Source organism: Sinohyriopsis cumingii, chromosome 5 (assembly GCF_028554795.1).
Source record: "Sinohyriopsis cumingii isolate HCF-2022 chromosome 5, ASM2855479v2, whole genome shotgun sequence".
NCBI lineage: Eukaryota > Metazoa > Mollusca > Bivalvia > Unionida > Unionidae > Sinohyriopsis > Sinohyriopsis cumingii.
In genome coordinates this window covers 18727321-18748445 of record NC_142965.1, presented here as the reverse complement: position 1 = coordinate 18748445, position 21125 = coordinate 18727321, and the positions used below count along the sequence as shown (strand labels likewise).

The window sequence follows — 21125 nt, the reverse complement described above, 5'->3', positions numbered from 1 at the left end:
TGTTGCTATTATTATTATTATTATTATTGTTATTGTTATTATTTTATTATTATTATTATTATTATTGTTATTATTATTATTTCCTTAACTCGTCTGATGCTAAAAAAAACTCAGACACAAAATGCTTTTATAAGGTTTTATCTTCCGCACAAGAAAACCAAACCTACTACTGCATTAACAAAATATTACACAAATCAACCTTCATTTGGAATGAGTTGGTAAATTTAAGACAGCATTTTAGACGTAGATATAAGCACAATGCGCTAAGCAATAATAACCTCCGGCCGCATTATTTTGATTGGCTGCGGTTTAGAATGGAATGCAATACATAACACACCTGCTCATTCATAAACCAAGTGTGTGAGACACATTCCAAGCACTCCCGACTATGTTCAAGAGCGAGTTGAAAAACAGACCACTAATCCATTAGACTACGCGTTGAAAGGAGCTTCTTTTGAAGAATCTTTCTTACCTTTAAGAAAGATAATCGTTCTTTCCCTGTGAATTCCCATAAAAAGGAAAGGATTTTCACCAACGAAGGAGCTACGGACGTATACGGGTCTAATTTGCTGTAACGAATTTCTTTTTCCTGACAGGGAGTGCAGATAAACATCTGTTTGGCAAAATATACAGGGGAAATACTTTCCTGCTTTTTACACGGATTTATTACTTGGAATTATTAGCGACGCTTTCTTTACAGAATAACATTCTGTAAAAAAACAGATCTAATAGCTCTTTGGTTCTTCAAAAACTTAGAACATGTACTAATTGGATTTCGAATACACAAAGGACAAACTTTGCAAAAGTTACATAAAAATGTTGCTAAGCACAGTCAATTTAGTGTCCATCAGAAGGGCAGAAAAATGTTATAAGAAGGGAAAAAAGAAATCTGGGTACGAACATGCTGCAGATGATCCAAAAAATAACGCGGAGGACCAGTCTAGATCGCTGAAACAGAAGGAATACAACAACCGTTGCGAAGAGGTAGATCAAATTCCAATAACAATGACGGTAAGTGAAAAAATATTAATTCTTTTATCGACATCAAATACATTTCTGAACATAATTTCAGTCAGGTACTAAGTTTCATCTTTACGTCTTCAAAGTACTTTCAATAACTTTTCGTTTCATGCAGATTTCTGAAACGCATGCCCACCGAGCATTTCAAGCTTATAAACTAATCATGGGGACATAAATCAATCACACATACATATAATCAGATTTACTATACAATTTTAACATGGATATAATGTTTTTAAATCTAGCGAGACATTAAATGGATAAAGATTTAATCACGAAAATAACAAAATAATTAAATAATATGAATATAGAAGATGAGTCAATCGCGAAACTTTAATGCCGCTAACATGCTTATTTAAGAGAATACATTAAACTTTATGACTTTAAGTATACCCTTCTTCATTAGTTGACACAACATACATACATACATACATACATACATACATACATACATACATACATACATAACTTTATCATATACCCCTTTCGCTATAATATGACTGTAATGTATCAACACCAACAAATACGTGGAAATAAACATTGCCATATATTCCTATATACAGAAAATCTGATTACGCGCATCTCTCCCTGTCCCCCCCCCCCAAGATATCACACTGTGTTTAGAATAAAATAACATTATACTCGATCTTAGGAAGTACCAATTTTTGTTCAGATTAAACGAAGTTATATCTACGTAGATACATATTTCAGTTTTATCAACATTATATCTACGTAGGTACATTACAACTGTATCAACGTTATATCTAAGTAGGTACATTACAGTTGTATCAACGCGATATCTACGAGGATACATTACAGTTGTTTATTTCATCTTAATTCAATTCATTACTGATGGACTATAGCCCTCATATGAAAAGATGTATCCTTGTAATGCGAGTAACTTGTGCTTTAAAACATCCGCCAATGTGACTCCTATTTAATTGGTTGAGCGTCGAACTTTGTATTAAGTGAATCAGCTTCAAATTGTTGGAAAAGATACGTCAGTTCTGACGTCATTTTATTACGTACTGTCTGACGTAGTACCAATTATACAAATATGATGAAATGACACAGTTATACAAATATGATGGATTGACACAATTACACAAATATGATGAATTGACACAGTTATACAAATATGATGAATTAACACAATTATACAAATAGGATGAATTAACTCAATTATACAAATAGGATGAATTGACCCAGGCTGTGGGTGAATTAATGGCAATGATATTAATTAGCTTCCTTGCTGATTCATATTACATGTTAAATCATATCTTACACGCGCAGTTTGACCAAAAGCAGAATGCAAGAGATTCTTCGTATTTAATAATGTTCAGTCGTAGAACGAAAGCGATGTGACTTATTTAGATGGAAACAAAACTGTTTGGTCCTGATGTTGCCTGCTATTTATATTTGCAACTCAGACTTGTGAGGACGTCCTAATAAGGCTTTAAGTGCCAGGATCCTCATTAAATATGTTCTGGTGATCAAACAGCCAAGGATTGAGAGAAAGAGATTAATCAAATGCAACTGAGATATATATGTAAATATATTTAAAGATATCGTTTATATTTTATATTTTGTGGCGGGGTGGGGGTTGGTTAGAGGCGGGCGGGGGAGGTGATACAAAATTTTAAACAAAATAGGTGTTTTCGAGTTCAGGAAGAACTACACTAATTTCATGCATATCCTTAAATGTGCCCCATGACGGTAAGATAATGGCTGACTTCCTCAGGAACATCCGGTTAAAGGAATTAAATTAGGCCAATTTATCTTCTTTTGTATGAGGCTAGGGCACAAGTGATGAAAGACTACTGGTTTAAGATATTGAAAACTGAATAGAATTTTTGTGTGTGGTAATGTCTTACATCTTGATAGCGGATCGTTCTGATGCTGGTTTTGTTCAGTAGATACGCTCTTTTTTTTTTTTTGTACTCAATAACGAGAGCCTCTTTGGCAGAGAGTCGAGGAAAGCAATAATAAAACAACTAGTGGAAACAGTCGGGAAGCGATTCCCAAGCAGCCGAACGTACTTAAATAAAGATATATGCACTAAAACGTGAAAATTGAAACCATCTTATCATGGAAAGCAATCTTACTAAAGAGTATTAAAGTTTTCTGCTTCCAAACACAGCATATTAACTATTAAATAAATTATCAATTTAATTAAAAATTATCTATTAATAAAATTAATTAAATAAGAGTTAAAAAAAACAAAAAATGTATTTGCATTTTCTCCACAACTTTAAAAAAAATATTTGGTTTCTTCTAGGTTGAAGACGATATAAGAGGAGGCGATGGAGAAATAACTTCAGGTAGGCTTGAAATTGTATTTTGAAATACATTTTAAATTTACACTTTCAGTAAAAAGAAATTTGCTTTCTTCATTCTCTTCTGAAAACAATTCTAAGACTCTTGTTATATTCCCAGTTAGAAAATGAAAGCATAAGATTATATATATATATATATATATATATATATATATATATATATATATATATATATATATATATATATATATATTTAGAGAGAGAGAGAGAGAGAGAGAGAATATAGAAATCAGTAGATTGCTTTCTTGCTCGTTTACCTCGAATGTATTCCAATATTTTAGAACCAAGAATATTTTTGTTCTTCCACAAACAGGCTACTGTTCCAGTGAAAGCATATCAACACAGAATGGGAAAACAGACTCGCCGCGTGACCTTGACATTGTTTCTTTATCAACACCAGACGGGTACAATATTTACCTCGATCCAACACATTACTTTGTAACACTGAGAAGTCAAAGACAAAGGACGTGTTGCAGTACGTACACTTTCTATAGTAAAATACCACCGACAGGCTTTTGCACCTATTTCTCTCCAGAATTAGTACTTTTTATTGCATGTAAAAATACTATTTTACAAACGTTTACGCCCTTGCAGAAGCAAGTTTAATTCGATGAAAAGAAGAGAATGCCATACAAACCTTAAACAGTTTTGTCTCATAAACAACAACAACAGACAAACAAAAAAGAAGGGTAAGAGAAAGAAAAACGCGTTTCATCCTAACTATGTACAGACACAGGGTTCGCGGGTGGCTAATTTATTATTACTTAATAAAAGTCAGACACCGGACAAGAAAATTATTGTCCTAGTAGTTATGAATATTCTCCATTGGCCAAATTTCCCGTATCGTCATCATATTAAATATCTACATCAGGAAAAGGGGTTTATATCCTGTTTATGTTAGTGACATTTATGTTACTCGTGACTGCAGATGTAGACTTTTATATTATTTTGGATAATATCGTACTGACTTCAGTTATTTTTTTCTTTACTTTCTGTTTGTTGAGAATCTCTGTAAAGAATATGCTATGCAATGGTCCACTTCGTTTTACAATGTGTTTTATACTTTCTATCTTTTAGAATCCTTATTTTATAACATGAAGTCATTGATATGAGATTTCTTTCATTCCTTCCACCTTCTTGAGATTTATTGCGTGAAAATAGCTAGTCATGATGACAGCAATGATGCCGTCAATGGTTGAGATGATCATTTTATTTCGTCCTACAGGTACATTTAGACAGGTGACATTGTCAAGTGAAGAAAAACAAAATGGCACTTCTCAATTGGTGGCGTTTCATTTAGCGTCCGATTCTGAATATTATTTGACAACGAATAAAAACCGATCACTGGAAATACAGGTGAGTGAAAAATAAAAGAGTTATAGGTACTGTTTTGTATATCTAAAATTTTTGTAACTCCTGGTATACGATTTTATCTAATTTTGTGATTTTGTATTCATGGCTGTAATTTGTAGTGATTATCTTGAGTTAGATTTTTCTTTACGTGACTAGGGTCTGTCTTAGGAATGTTAACAGCGCAAAATTACCTAGGATGTAAAAATGTATGCTTAAGTATGTGTTGACACTTACCAATAATAATCTTAATAATAAGACTTGTTGACGACTTTGGGTTAATTTCTCATTTGCTGGTGGGGTTAAGACGGTTCTAGAAGAATTAAATAATTTACCATTGTATAGGTTAGGTCTCATGAGAAGATATTTCGAAATATTTATTGAATATAATGATCTGTCACGTGGGCTATGTTTTGAAATAATGTGGTAATATAAGGTGTACATAAGATAAGGAGAGAACTGAGTAATCCAATTCGTTCCTATTTTGGAGTCATTCTTATTACTTGTGGACTTGTTGAAGCATCAAGTCTGCAGCCCTGTTGTATGTTATACGTAGATATTATCTGAGAGGAAAAACATTTATTTGAACTGTACAGTGGAAATAGAAGGTGCTCATTTTCTGGACAATAATATTGTTCTGGAACTATTGTGAATTATTCACAAGGAGTTCTGGAAAACGCCATTTTGACAACGTTCCGATTCTTGGCGGACCAGTAAATTTCCGGTTCTGAAGTTTATAACTCTTTCATGATTATTCTGGTTTCACTTCATAATACTGTAAGTTCCTCTTACATGTTCATTAATAACTTTGATAATTAAATTATGCTATGTTTTACACAACTTGCTGGATTTACTTCTTTATGTTACTTAGTTTATGACCATAGAATCATAACAGTACATTCCCACCGCAAGGATAATCTTAGCAGTTTAAGGGATGTTTAGTAAAATTTGAAGAGAGAAAGGTTTAACCAATAACTTGGGAAGGACTTAATTATACAGACTCGCGCAGTAATTATAAACATTACCGCTAATATAACAGCTATTAACGCTGTTACAACTACTACGACTAACATGACCACAACCACCACCAGTCCAAACAACATTACCGTTGTTATTATTACTGAAACCATTACTAATCATCAACAGCATGTTCATCAACCATGCTCTACTTGCGGCATAATGTCTTCTTGTATTGTATATGGGCAAACACATTAGAAAGATGTTTGCATTTAGTTCCCTGCTGCTCATCGCTGGAGATTATCTCTCAGATGACTGAGATAAAGTCATAAAACTCAGTTACATGAAAAGCAGACGCTACCTGAGGCATATAGTTAAACGACGAGCAATTACCGTTAACGTCCGTTTGAAACATCGGTTCAACATAAATGATATAAATATAAGGGCAAATTGATGTACATAGAGATAGATCGACATTGACATCTTTGTGCCAAACAGAATGTAAGCACTCATCCCCTTGATGTCTAAATCAAATGACTGAGCTGATTAGTGGATGAATGAGAACTATTCAGTGACTGCCATTACTTGCGGCGCGGTTTAGATTCCCACTTGGAGCGAATTATAATTCTTTAAGAAATTTGTTTATATTGGTGTCATTCAGTATTAATTTCTTTCATATGATCAATGTAGGATCCATTTTATATTAATTTCTTTGACATAAGTAGTGTGGGGCACATTTCTGTTTTGTTTTGTTTTTGTGGCCTTAACGCTATTTTCATAGCTTAATAGGCTATACATGGCGGCCAGCATATTTGGTGGAGGAAGAACCAGGGAAAACCTGAGGAAGAACCACCGACCCAAGGGAAGCTACTAACAAGCTTTCGCACAAACCCACGTTGGCTGAGAAGAGATACGAACCCATGACGACAGAGGTGAGATGTCATTGATCTGTACAGGCGATCACCTTAGACCACTGACCTGGCCACCCGGGACCCATCTCTCTTTGTCATATAGGTGTTAATTTGTAACTTCATATTATCGCATTTTTCATAAAAAAAATATCCAGTGGGTTTTTGTGCATATAGGTGATTCGTAAGTTACGTTTGCATGGCGAGTTGGTTCACGTGCACTTCGAGCCCTTCCTTTCGTCCTTGTTCCATTCGTTTGGATAATGTGCCCATCACCAAGTGGATTAGAGCTTTTGATACATAAGAGTTACGTGAATGATGTCGTTACTCGCGGCGCGGGTTTGATTCATGGGTGTGTGTGTGTGTGTGTGTGTGTGTGTAAATGAAAGTATGCATGTACATGTGCGTGCGTGTGTTTGATAATGTTTTATAGAGTTCACGGAAGTCTAGAATATATTCAACAAAATGCACAGACGACATCCAAATATCGGATATCTCAACTGATATAATGAACCTGGAGTCAAGTCTACATTAATAGTACTCAACCGCATGTCCGACTTTCAAACATCCGGTCTTCTGTTTGCTGATTAAATTTATCTTCTTTTTCTCTATGCTTATATATTGCAGTTTTTACTACTTATACTTAGATAATATTGCAATAGGATCCAAAGATTTCAGTAACATGATAGGTTGTACTTTTCCCTTCTCTAATGGCCAATTTAGTGTCTATCGGAAGTGCCATGGGTTTGTTTGTGTTTTACAGATGTACCAGAACAGTCGACCACATCTGGAGAAACCGGATGAAAGATGTTTCTTATTACATCGTCTGAGTACGGGGATGGTGTTTATACAGCCTTATCATCACAGAGGTATGCTTGTACCGATCAAGTAGATAACCGGAAAGATAAATACAAACCATTAACAGGATGAAATCAGCTTAGTGTATTTGATCTACTCGTGTAACAAATATGTTGCTTGGATCTTTAGTTATCTGGAACTGAATGTGTGTTAAAGTTACTTAGGTCCGTTCAGACTTGAAAAACGGTTTGGACGGGTAAAATGAATTCCCCTTTAGGCAGGTAAACGTAAAGAAAATTGAGATGGAGTGGCTTCCCTTCTTTCTTAACCAGATTATTATACATAAGGTAGACAGACTTCTTCTCTTCCTTATAGGCAGTCCGTCTGATTGCACACCTAACCAACCATCCCCACACCTATATACTGTCGGCACAATCTGGGAAGCTTGAACCATACGAACGATACAAATTTTAGTATACGAATACGATAGTCGTCGAAATCTGGGAATCCTAAAATCAGACGAAAGCTAAATATTTTTTTTATAGGGGATTAATTCAGTCAGCAAGATCTCGGAAGCCCAAAACCATATGAAAGTTAAATATTCATATGCGAATACGTTAGTACGCGCTGTATAGTCAAACGCATTCTATATTCTTCAAAATGTGGAATAAATTCAAAACGTTTTTCAAATAATTAATTAATAGCCTATCGACAAAAGCTATACTGTTTATACTATACGTGTACAAAATGAAACTTGAATTTGTTTCATGCGCAAAACATCTGTTTATAAACTGAAATAAAATCACATAATCGGTGTCTAAGTCCCAAATATATGTAGTGAACTGCTAAGGAAAATACATTGATAACACTTGAATTGTGAAAGGTAAGAAATTGAACTTCACCAGTTATGGAGAATATTTCTTGCATGTTCAGGGACCGAAGTTCTGTTTCATTTGGACAATTCATATTCGTTGTCGTAATTAAATTGTATTCACCTTTCAGGTTATTACATACATCATATAGATGAGGAAATGTCTATCAGAAAGCTGGAAATTAACTTTAGACCCCCAGAAGAATTTTATTTTCACATAAAACCAGCAACAGCAGAGGAGGAATCTGAAGGATTTTTCACTTTCGATGAAACAATGGTTGCATCGCATAACGCGGACCTAGTGTGTTATCAAGAGCCGGAAGTAACGAGTGATCCTGAAACGGGACTATATTGTGATCGTGAACAGGATGTAAATTGTGGTGATGAAACTGTGCTTGCGTGTAATCAGTTCAAGAGAGATTTTACACACGAGATTATCGATGGTCAAACAGTGGAATATGTTGCGGAAACATGTGAAAATATTACTGTAAAGGATCTAGACAATAATTGTAACAACTTTACGAATTCAAGCGATGAACAAAGCAGTGACAAACAGTTAATCCGACTAAGAAAAAAAGGGTCGAAGAAAGTGAAATTGTCGAAAAGGAACTCTTTCTGCAGAACAGTAAATCTTGGAAGCTGTTTCGGCTTTGCAAAGAAGAACGAGGACTCGAATGTATATTCTACATCTAGATGAATCAATTTCAGAGCAATAAAAGGTTAAACCGATCTTTGTTTCTATTTTCCTGTAAGACTATCTAATGTTTGAACTCTATCATTATATATATATATATATATATATATATATATATATATATATATATATATATATATATATATATATATATATATATATATATATATATATATATATATATATTCACATGCGAACTTCTGTTTTTGTTACCATGAATCAGGACTAGTCTTATAGGATGTTTTAAAATTCACGTTACTCAACCTCATTATTAAACGTCGGTATAATTGTGATTAAGTTTACGGGTGCAACGGTAATTATATAGTCTGTAATGGAATGTGCAATAAACCATTGTCAATTTTCATTTGTATTACGTTTGTCGTTGCCATTTGTACATGTTATCATTGTTAAAACTAACTGATAAGTTTAGTTGCATGAAAAATAGTGCAATGTTATTGATTGATATGACATTTTAGTCAATACTACTAATTGATAAGTTTGGTGGCATTGACAATAGTGCAAAATTATTGATTTATATGACATTTTATTTCATCTAAGAGACGTAGTTAACGAATGAAATAATGAATGAATGAATTTTTTCATTAACAATCTGTTCACATGACCTAGCAATCTTGTTCTGTATAGAACATAAACGTTGTTTAAAGTGTTCAATTTAAAATAATCTAGTCTTCCTTTGAAGGTCTTATATTGTCATGTAATCGATACCAGCACGAACTTTGTTATAAATATCAAGACAATGTAAAGCTTAACCGAGATATTTTGATATTATATTTACAACATTCGTGCATGATTTATTGTTTTTAGCTTGCATTTATATGTATTTGATAAATTTAAGGTTTCTAAACTGACCTAGTATTTGATACGGTCTACTGCATCTAAATTAAACAATCAATGCGGTTTAGTAACGGCAAACAGTACAGTACAAAATATGCTTGATTACATAACATTTTGCCTTGAGACCATTACTGATTACTGAGGATAATATTTCGCTTAACTAGAAATCTTAAACAGAAAAGGTCATAGCATTACATTTCTAGTTACTTTTAAATTTTATGTTAATTTCCCTTGCAGATAAGATAAAGAGATGTCAATAAATATTAGCTTATTAAGTAGTGTATTCCTTATTTGTTTTACATTCGTAGTGATCTTTTTTTAGTATGGTTTCTTTTTGACTGGATTATTTCAAACAATATTATTTGTACGGAATTTTAGATGATACGGGCCGTTTTAAATTGTTTGTTTATAGTAATTATCCATTGATGCCTTTGCAATTTAATATTATAGGTTGATATTCCTGTAATTCTGATTTCTCTTTAGGTGTGAACTGAATCTTAAATCCTATAATTATACGACTCCTTGGACTCCTTGCTAGCTAATAATTCTTGCTTGCTTATAATACGAGTTCTTGGCATGCACAATAATGTTTTGTGTATCACCAAACTAGTCGAAGTGGTTTATTTTCGCCAATAAAATTCCTTGATAGATCTACTAGAAAAGCTTCAGCATTTATTTTCTTTCTCTAGAATAACGCAGAATGGCCGACTATCGAAATGACCGAATGTTTCTGAAAGCTATTTCTATCAAGCGAATTGATTAGCAGCAATTAACATCACTCTTGTTTATAAATAATGTAGACACCAAGATCTACCGAACTATAGTAATGGACACTAGGATCCCCGAACTGGAGTAGTTCACACCAGAATCTACCAAATAATAGCTACATACACCATGATCTACCAAACTATAGTAACAGACACGAGGATCTACCAAGGTATAAAAACGGACATCACGATCTAACGAACTATAGTTATAGATACCAGAATCTACCGAACTATAGTAACAGACGCTAGGATTAGTAACGGACACTCGGATCTACTGAACTTTAATAACGGACACTAGGGTCTTCCGAACGATATTAGCGGTCACTAGGATCCACCGAATTTAATAATGGACACCAGGATCCACTGAAATAAAGTAACTGACACCAGGGTCCACCGAACTATAGCAATGGACAGCAGGATCTACCGTACTATAGTAACTAACGCCAGGATATACTGAATTCTGGTAATGGACAGCAACATCTACCGAACTTTGACAATGGTCACTATGTTATACCGAACTACATGAATGGATACCAGGATCTACCTAATTATAGTAACTTACACCAGTACCTACCGAAATATAATGATGGACATAAGGACTTCTGAAATATTGCAATGGACGCCATGATATACCGAAACATTGCAATGGACGCCAGGATATACCAAAACATTGCAATCTAGATCAGCGTTTACTGAACAATTGTAATGGTCACCAATATGTACCGAAATATTATAATGGACACAAGGACATACCGAACTATAGTAATGGACATAAGGACATACCGAACTATAGTAATGGACATAAGGACGTACCGAAATATTGTAATGGACATCAGGATATACCGAAATATTGTAATGGACATCAGGGTATACCAAAATATTGTAATGGACATCAGGATATACCTAATTATAGTAACTGACACCAGTATCTACCGAACAATAGTAGTGGACACCATGCTATACCGAAATAATGTAATGGACGCCATCATCTACCAAACTATTGTAATGAAACCAGGATCAACAAAAAATTAGTAAGAATCTTGGATTCATATGCTTTCAATGACGTACAAGACACTTTGGATAGAAGGCAGTTGGGGCATCTGGGATATCCATGGAACAATGGTGAACTACTATCAATCCATAACCGCATGCAGACGAAAGTATCAAACTCAGGCCTGCAGATGTTCCATGCAAGAAGAAAGCTCATTATCGCTCGATCCGTGTCTTAGGCTGTTAGAAAATCACGGATGTTACTTATATGTGATCTTGGTAACCTGTCGGGTTAATGAAATCCTCCTACCCACTCATACCTCTGGCCTTGCTGTGTTGCCCTTCTATCACATCGGTGGAAAAATGGTCATGAACATTTGGGTATTTGATATCACACATAATGACAAATTTGACTACAACGTGTCCTATTTAGGTAAAAGATAAAAAGACGTATAAACTTAATATTCATTTTCATTTAAGGAGAAACACGAAATCATTACGATCTTGTAATTATTAGTCATGTTTTGGTGACTTGCTTTTCTTAAACCAGTGAAGTATGAATAAGCAAAGGGCAAGTCATCCATGTTGACAGTGATTCTGTAACAAAAGTACGGTAATAAGGGCTAGGCTCATGGTTAAGAGTTTCAAAAGGTGCATGTGTTTGAACTTTACTCCTCATCCTATTGTAAGTAACAAAAATCCACCTGTTAACACTTCTGTACTTCATCTGTCTGACGCGCTCTTGGGCTTCGAGTGACAGAAACCGTTTTAAAGTTGCATAGATAATTGTGTGGAAACCATAAACTGATCTATACAGAAGCATCGTTTTCGGTTACTCAGCAGCATTTGACCTTCAGTTCTGGCTCATGCTGTCAAATGGCATAACACTGAAGCTAGGTCACAATGGAGTATGTCTAAATTCACAACCTTTTTATCATTAAATTGGCGGACAAATAATTCTTCTTCTGATGAAAGCTAATCTCACTAGACTTTTGGATTAAATCATTGTCCATGTCACACCAGCTACACCATCGCAAATTTCGCTAGGGTAGTGTGAGCCTCTTTGGGGTCATACGGGGTCTAACATTGCGCCGTAAGTTAATACAGGGGAACCACTTGAAGGTCAGTGGGATATCCCATGCTGAAATTGTCCATATTATAACATACAGGACAAAAGTGATGGTCATACGAGACATCCTATATAAAAATGGTCCCTTGGTTTATCATGGGGATGATATCATCTGGTCAAAAATGTATATAGGGTCAATATTATTTAAGGGGTCAAAACTGTTTATACGGTCAAATGGGAATCTGATGTTAAAATGTTTAGATACAATCCAAAACACCTGTACAATATTAAATACCTGTACAATCCAAAACACCTTTACAATATAAAACACCTTATATTCGATATACTACAACAATTCATATGCATGCTCGTCTTTAAACGCAGTTAAACATGAAAAATTTGCTGGTTGCATACAAGTGACTTTGCACATGTACAAATATGAACAAATTGTACAATTTTGTTCATGTGTAGGCGGCATTAAACGGAGGAGTCAGCCAATATTTCTAATTGAGCTTTATTGCTGTGATAATAAATTCAGTAGACAGTGATCACCGATCTTTTCAGCGATGTATTTCCACGTATTATGGCTGCCTTTAGTACAATGACCAATGCACGACACGAATTGTGAGATGCAGATTGCTTTATAAACTTTAACAAAACATGAGGTATAATCGAATTATGACAAATTAAGCTTATTAGTGCAAACGTCTCAATGGACGTGGAGGTGGTGGTATGGGATTTGGTTATCGTTGTCTAGATGATCGACCACAGTGCTATTGCCCGTATCGAGTAAACAATACAATACATTATGAAATAACAGATCTGAGCAGAAATATTTAATAGAAAAACACAAGCCACCGTATCTAAAATACAACAAATTAATCAACTACATGAACAAAATAATATCGAACATGACATGCAAATGACTCACTTTCAGAGTTGCGTAATTATGCATGCCAGTATCATCAGGTGCTTCTAGTCTTTTCCAGATCACTGCTGGTGATATTTCGGCTTTTTCGCGTTTCTTCCCTCCTCTATCTTTGTCTCTCTCTCTCTCTCTCTATATATATATATATATATATCTGTCTATCTGTATGTCCGTCCGTCCATCCATCCATCCGTATGTCTCTCTATCTATCTATCTATCTATCTGTCTGTCTGTCTGTCTTATTACCATGAATTTATGACTTTCTAGCTGCTCTTGCATTCCGATTGAGACCATGACATAAAACGTCTCAGATAGTGTTACTGCCTGCTGTGACTATAAAGTACCAGCTGAACTATGCCAGTCAGTCACATTCCTCGATTCTCGATTGTAGAGAACTCATTTAAGAGTTTAACGTTGTTTTTTCTGAGTTCATCGTGGTATAAACTGTCAGTTGCCGACTCACACGGCAAATAACGCCCGAAGGGCGTTATGTAAGCTGTGTGAGTCGGCAACTGACAGTTTATACCACGATGAACTCAGAAAAAACAACGTTAAACTCTTATAATTGAAATTTTAATTATTTGTTATGTTATTTTGTTTGCATCATTAAAAAATATAAATCTTAATTGAGCGTAGTAATACATGTTTGGGGTTTTTCTGTTACGTAGCTATTTATAGCAGTTAGGATTGTCCTGCTTGATCGTAACAAGGTCATCATAATACCAGTCCTTCAACCAATGATAGCCCGTGTAAGGAATTATAACAATGATGCCATGATTCTTATATTTTGCCTTAATGGACACGTTTATTCAAAGTGAGAGCTCAATATTTAAAGTCACGATGTCATGGCTGTAAGAATGTATGCATTCGTAGACTGACTGAATGTGATTTGGCAGATTCATCACTGTTCTGACACATGAGTGATCTAATTTCGCTATTCAAAACCTATTTTCGTGTTTATAAACAAGATAGACTAATAAACATTTATGTGTATGATGTTAGGTTATATAAAGTCTGTGATCAGTTTTGTTAGTTCAGACATACACACACACACATATCTAATATAACTGAGTATTTATTTTATCCCTTAAGTTATTATTATGATTTGATAGTGACTGGATGAGGGATCTCATCAAATGTGTGACATCATTGTTGAAAATAGACACACAAAAGGACAGATGCAAACAGAGGCAAATGCTGATATAGAATGCTCCTTGTGGAAGAAGCTATGACTTTTTAACTCGGGTGTTCAAAACAGCAAGACAATTTAATTTGTTGAATTTTGTGTTTATTGTTTACACACTTTTCTAAGTATAGTGTAACAATAATTACAATACAGCAATATCACTATAAAAATGAAAAATTGTATGACACATTCATGTATTTACTACTTTGATATTTGTACTTGTATCTAACTATTTGTTATGCATTTTCTTAATTTGTCTATAATTATTCATTGAAAATTGCCATATAATAAAAACCAGGAGTTGTACATGATGTTTTGTAAATTATTATTCTAGCCTGGATAGTTGAGATGGGGCACTTAACTTGAAAATCATGTATTTCCTTAACTTGTTTGCACTTACTCGTTTTAGTTGGAACTAAACTGGAATGTGCAGTTATTGAAATGACAGGTTGATTGTGTAATGAAACCCGTCATAGAGTTCATTGTACTATGTGACAGTGCTTGTAGTTGATTTTGAGCAGATTCAGTGCTAACATTTACTTGATTTGTACTGCTTGAGTCTGTAGTGGTCATTTGAACATTTACAGTTGCATGAGATAGTATTGCTGAAGAGTCTTGAGCAGACAATGCTACATTTGAACACACATTGGAAAGAATGTTGCTCATTTGTTGTTTATGTTGAGTGCTGGGCCTTGTGTATGGTTTCAATGATAGTTCATTCGAGTGGTCAGACAAAGACATAATGTGCCTAGCTGGAAGGTTGGCATCTGTCATTGCATTCAAAGCTGTGGCACGAAGAGAGTGAGCAGTGTATCTTGCAGATATATGGGCATTTTTGCATATGTCGGGCATAAAACAGCTAAATTGTCTCTTTCCAACACATCTTGTTGTGTACCATATTTGACACAATTTGGGATTTTCAAAAGCATTTTTATCAGTGTGACAAAATAATGATTCAGCTTTTGGATTAATGCGTGTGAGGTAGTATTTTACTGACCTGACTGGGCAGTTTTGACCACCAGTTGCATACATTCTCTTGTCAGAATTTTCCTCCTTAGCATTTAAGTCTCCCTGATGATTTTTTTGTATAGTTTGATGGGTCAGAATGACATATTCAGCCCCCGTTTCATCACACCTGATTTCAAGACTGTTGGGTGTTAATTGACTGTGAAATTCTAATCCACGAGTAACATAGTGGATGGACAGATATAACCAAATCCTGTATCTGAGTGTGATAGGGTTATCTTGCATCAGGTACTTATTGATTGCATACATGTCTGATGGAGGAATAATGGGTTTGTGTTGAGTTGATCTTGATAAACCATTCTTTTGTGTTAAACTTTAATTTTCCATTTAACATGTCATTTGCTTTTCTTAACTCAGGGTCTGTAACAATATTGATTTGACGACCACATTCAACCTGCATGTAGCGATTAATAGCAGCACAGACATTTTTTAATGTGTTTTTATGGTATTCCTCAGCTTGGGCTTCAGGGAGCATCCTCTTTCTTGTTTCGGTGACCTTGGGGGCTGCTTCGGCATAAAATATGGCTAACATTTAATGGGCCAAATGTGAAAACTCAGCTGACTTCAGATCAATCTCAATATTCTTCTCTTTGCACCATTCTGAAATTCATGTTTTTCAGCTTGGTAGTATCTAATTTTTTAACATTTAAAATATTTAGATCTTTGGGAAGAATCATTCATGCATATCTTCTCTTCATTTTTTTATTATTATTTACTATTATATAAAAGATTGGTTACATTTTTAGGCTGTCACAAGTATTACTTTAAAGATAAAGTACACCTTATTCACTGCAGAGCAAGTTAAGTCTCATTTTTTTTAAAAAAATGGCATGAATGATTTATAATTATTTTTGGTTGTTTCTTTTTGCACAAAAATTAACAAAATAATGCCTTTTCATAACATAATTTAAGAAAATAATAAATAAGAGCAAATTAAGTATCAAGCAACGTTACTTTAAGCTTACATTGATGAACAGTCCAATATACTACTACTAATTATTATTATTATTATTATTATTATTATTATTGTTGTTGTTGTTGTTGTTAATTTATTATGATTATTAAATGAATGAATAAATCTACCTGCGAAAGTTTTGTAGCCCCATTGAGTATTTTTCTTCGTAGACTTTGAGTACCGCTGTTCAGATATGTTTAAGAGATCTTCTTCTTTAAGTGATTTAAAGCGTTTTGGTTTATGGTCATCCTTGTTATCAAATGGGAACGTGACTGGTGTTGGTTCATTCAAACTAAATGGTAACTCATTTTGTGATTCTTCCACTTCAAAAGGCTCGTCAGATATGGATGGGTCAAAATTTTCAATATCTTCCTGCATATATTCTATCTGATAAGGCAAAGTTAGCGAAAAATCTCCAAATTCTGACATATCAGTTTCAGCGTTGGATAGCTATAAATACCGTATACTGGTGACCTTGACCTAGCGCACTTTCAAACATTTTTATCCATATTTTTAACAAATTTCCCCAAAGAAAGAATGATTTATTCATAAAAGATGAGAAATATCGGTTGCTTTAGTCTTTAAGATTTAATTCTTTTTGTTTAAATTGTAATAATGTTCTTTTCCTTTATTGCTTACTTCGTGTCTGCCTTCACTAGCAGTGTTTATATTATGCTGTACACGTGACTCTATTTATAGAAGTGGGTATTCTTAGAAAAGTAGTTCTCCTTACAGTTCATACAGAAATGAACGCAATTCATTTTGATCACGTGGTAAGAATCTGACCAATGGAAATGTTACTTTCCTGTTCCAGCTACTGGCATTGCAATTATCACTTAATTACATGCTAATTAATGGACTTCACTCCGTGTCCTAATTATGTTGCTTTGCTTTTTGCGATTCATTGACATAAACTTCCAGACATTGTAAAATCAATCCTCGGCATAAATGAAACAAATCGTTTAAGATCATAAGAAATGCATGCAATTTTAAACTACATGATATCTATCACATACAAAATAACTAAATCCGAACCGAATAAAAAGAATAAATTCAATAATAATTAGAAATTTACATCACTGAAGTCATTGTATGTAATTGATACTAACGTTGCCTTCCCGAGCCCTCAATCACTTATCATTAGAGAATTCCGTACATTGCAATTAAAAGAGAACATACAAGTAGTGCTTGTTGTCCACGCAGCGTAGTGATAGGTTATTTTCTCTGTGTCAAAACTGCGTCTAGGAAGAGATAAAGAGCGGTGGGAAATTTAGAGATAAAAGAATTATATTCGAGGTATCTTGGTAATATGAGGCAAGTAAAATTGTTGATCGTGACAAATTCCATGATGTTATCGAGTTGAAAATAGACTGGAATGCACGAACAAATGACCTAAATATATTTATTTATATTCTGAGACGTAAACATTGCGATCAGTGGTGTCGTTTTTATCCATATTAGTAATTATAAAAGTCATAAAGGGCGACGTTGTTATTTTAGTAGCTAATGCGTGATTAAGTTGTTCCGAAACGTCGATATAAGTGGACAGCGGCATGCTGCGTCTTACAAAGCAATACTTGAGACGATTTAGTTGTTTTCAATGACAGACGAAATGTACAGATTTAGCGGGAAGTATTTGAGACAAATTATGAAAGTTATTTATCTAAAGCAAAGCGAAAGAGACATTCACTTGGCTAGATATCTTAACCTTCCATCAAACATTCAAGCACGCAGCCATTGCGGATACTAATAACACTACCAAATCAGCAACAACGACATGAGGAGCAGTAGAACATTGCCGTGGAAAGAGATTGAGACTGTTAAAGCTCATTGTGTCCAGTGCATACATATTCTTTTTAAAGAAAACAACTCCCAATAGTCCCTTTCATGGCCATTTATATTTCTTAGAAAAGAGACACTAATGCGAAATCAAGCAAAACTTAAATACCTTTGTACATGATTTAACGGTGCGCATGGATATGCGTGCATGTTTAAGTTACTTATATGCTATAACGGATCAATACAAAAAGACACTTAGGTTTTCTATGTTATATTCTCTTTTGAATCGAAGCACAATGATAACTTCACAATACATAACAAAGGACCATTTTCGTCTTCTTTCTTTCTTTCAGTGTCTGTTTCTTCACTGGCATGGATTTGTCCTCTTTGCTGTCTTTTAGTTATCTTGACGAACTGCATTTCTTGACGGGGATGGGTTGTTCTTCTCTTTCTGAAGAACTCTCCTTCACGTTCTTCTACTTGTTCTCGTTTGGCTTATTATACTCTAAAGACCAATAACCTTTTTCTTCACAAGGATAACATATATCTTTACCCTTGTCTCTGTTCTCCTGTCTTTCCTTTGCTTTGACGTAGTGGACATTATAGAGCCCAATATCCTTTCTATTGACCAATATAGCAGGTATCTTTAATTTTATATCGAGAGTAGTGCACAGTCTTATCTTAGGTATAGGTGACACTCTGTAAATGTATGATGACAGCAGCGATCTGTTGATGTATATCTCTGACGAGAATGGCGATATGTTTTGACTCATCCATCTTCTTCTTAACAGACTGAGTGAAATATATACATTTATATTGTTACTATTGTCACAGGATTTCTCCGATCCAGATACTAACGCTAGAAATATGATCAAAGATTTACCAATCACAAACAACACATTCACTGAGGAGATAGACGTTGGGACTGTAACGCTCCAAACCATTGCTTATAAAAGGTAAAGAACGAACTCATAGCTTATATTGCACAGCAAACTATTGTCGGTCCTTCATGTTACGAACAAACACCGCGTGACACAAGTTCAGCAACAGGAAAATGCTTGCGAATTATTGAACTTGTTGTGTTCCATTGAGACCAAATCGTGAACTTTGAACATCAATGCTACATATAAAAGTATTAGAATGAAATGGATGAAATATGTAGGGAACACCAGCACAAGCAGAAAACGAAAACGATACATTTGGATTTTGAATGCCAGAGACTGGCATTCACATATTTAATTTCTGCAAAACTCATCGTGCTTGTGAGAGGCGTATTCTGTGACTTATATCTTGATTGTAGGTTTAACGTTTATACACGATTGTAGACTATAAAAATCACTTGCAAATAGCATATTACATAACTAATTTTTGTCCTTGGTTTTGTGGATTACATGTTTTTAAGATAATGCTCATTTGTAAACAACACGTTTATTTGTTTTTGAGTTCATACCATTGTCTTTCTTGGAAAAAAAACATGGTCTGTTTGATATTTGTTAAGATGGTTGCTGTAACTTCAATAAACACAGTTCACCTTGTTTACAGTTTGCGGTAATTTTCTATTAAGATGAAATAATTTTTCGTTAAAGGTTATCGTGACACAGGTCAAGTGGGGATGTATTTATAATTTAGAGATCAACGAGATTTTTCATTCGCATTATACAATGTCAGGTGGAATCACTAATTGCGTTCAGTTTTAATTTGAGACGAAACTGTTTATTTAAATTATTCATTTTAATTAGAAAGTACTCATTGCCTGAATAAAGAAAATGCTATTTTCGGATTGTTTTGTATTCATTCAAGGACATTCTGGATTATATCAGTGACACATCAAGACTGTTAGCGCATTAGCTCATTCACGGCTGCTGACACATCAGCACTAGAATTCATTCGGTGCACAATGCATATGTACTTCTGATTGAACTTTTGGTATTATTTGGGATTTAATTCGCAATACACTAAATTCCTCTAAAATTTATTTTCACATTGAAGTCTAAAGAATTAAAGTGTTTGTTGTTTTTACAGAACTGTTGGTTTTACTTCTTTCTGTTACTTAGTTTAACAACACAGAGTCGTAACAGTACAAGACCCTTTATTTTTCCACTCCATTTGTAATTGTTGGAAGACGTGAGCAATTTCTTACCGTTTTTTTTGTCAATTAGATTGTAGAGCCTACTGACGACACTTGGAGCGAAAATCAGATGCAGAGATACAGGAACTTCGATCGATTTTCAGCAGTCGTTGCTCTGAATTTCTTAGGATACGATGGATAATGTCTTCTGAAATATTATATAGAACAAGGTAATGAATGACCCACAGTTACCACGAACGGAGTCAAACTCATTTACATGAAAGTGGGACAAATCATTTTAAAATTCCACGAGTTACATGGCCATGCCTTTGAGTCTAATGCTTCAAACACTTGGAATGACAGTAGTCTCCGAAGATTATTTTCTACACTATATTTAATGACGAAGCTAATCAACACTTTCTACTCCTCCATTTACCTGACTTTCCATGCTACGACCCTGACAATCTGCATACACAATAAACTCACTCTTCAAATCCGTGTGACTGTCACGAAGAAATTTAACAATATTTTTGATCTGAGGCGGACATTTTACGCCGTTGCTGTTGAA

The 21125-nt window shown here is 34.4% G+C and overlaps 1 protein-coding gene across 1 annotated transcript; it reads left to right on the top strand.

The window, feature by feature from the left end:
* The first annotated feature begins 342 nt into the window (after positions 1-342).
* Positions 343-10064, top strand: LOC149798730 (uncharacterized). The gene is made up of 6 exons (XM_089957598.1): positions 343-1011; positions 3299-3341; positions 3670-3831; positions 4582-4712; positions 7335-7440; positions 8372-10064. Exons 1-6 carry the CDS (start codon positions 817-819, stop codon positions 8935-8937), a joined length of 1203 nt encoding a protein of 400 aa, XP_089813724.1. The 5' UTR covers positions 343-816; the 3' UTR covers positions 8938-10064.
* The last annotated feature ends 11061 nt before the right edge of the window (positions 10065-21125 follow it).

What these genes read in the sequence shown, in the direction of transcription:
- LOC149798730 (XM_089957598.1), top strand. Translation starts at nt 817, where the DNA reads ATGTTGCTAAGCACAGTCAATTTAGTGTCCATCAGAAGGGCAGAAAAA. An exon ending in AAATTCCAATAACAATGACG is followed by an intron (nt 1,012 to 3,298) that starts GTAAGTGAAAAA and finishes GGTTTCTTCTAG; the next exon opens with GTTGAAGACGATATAAGAGG. An exon ending in AAGACAAAGGACGTGTTGCA is followed by an intron (nt 3,832 to 4,581) that starts GTACGTACACTT and finishes TTCGTCCTACAG; the next exon opens with GTACATTTAGACAGGTGACA.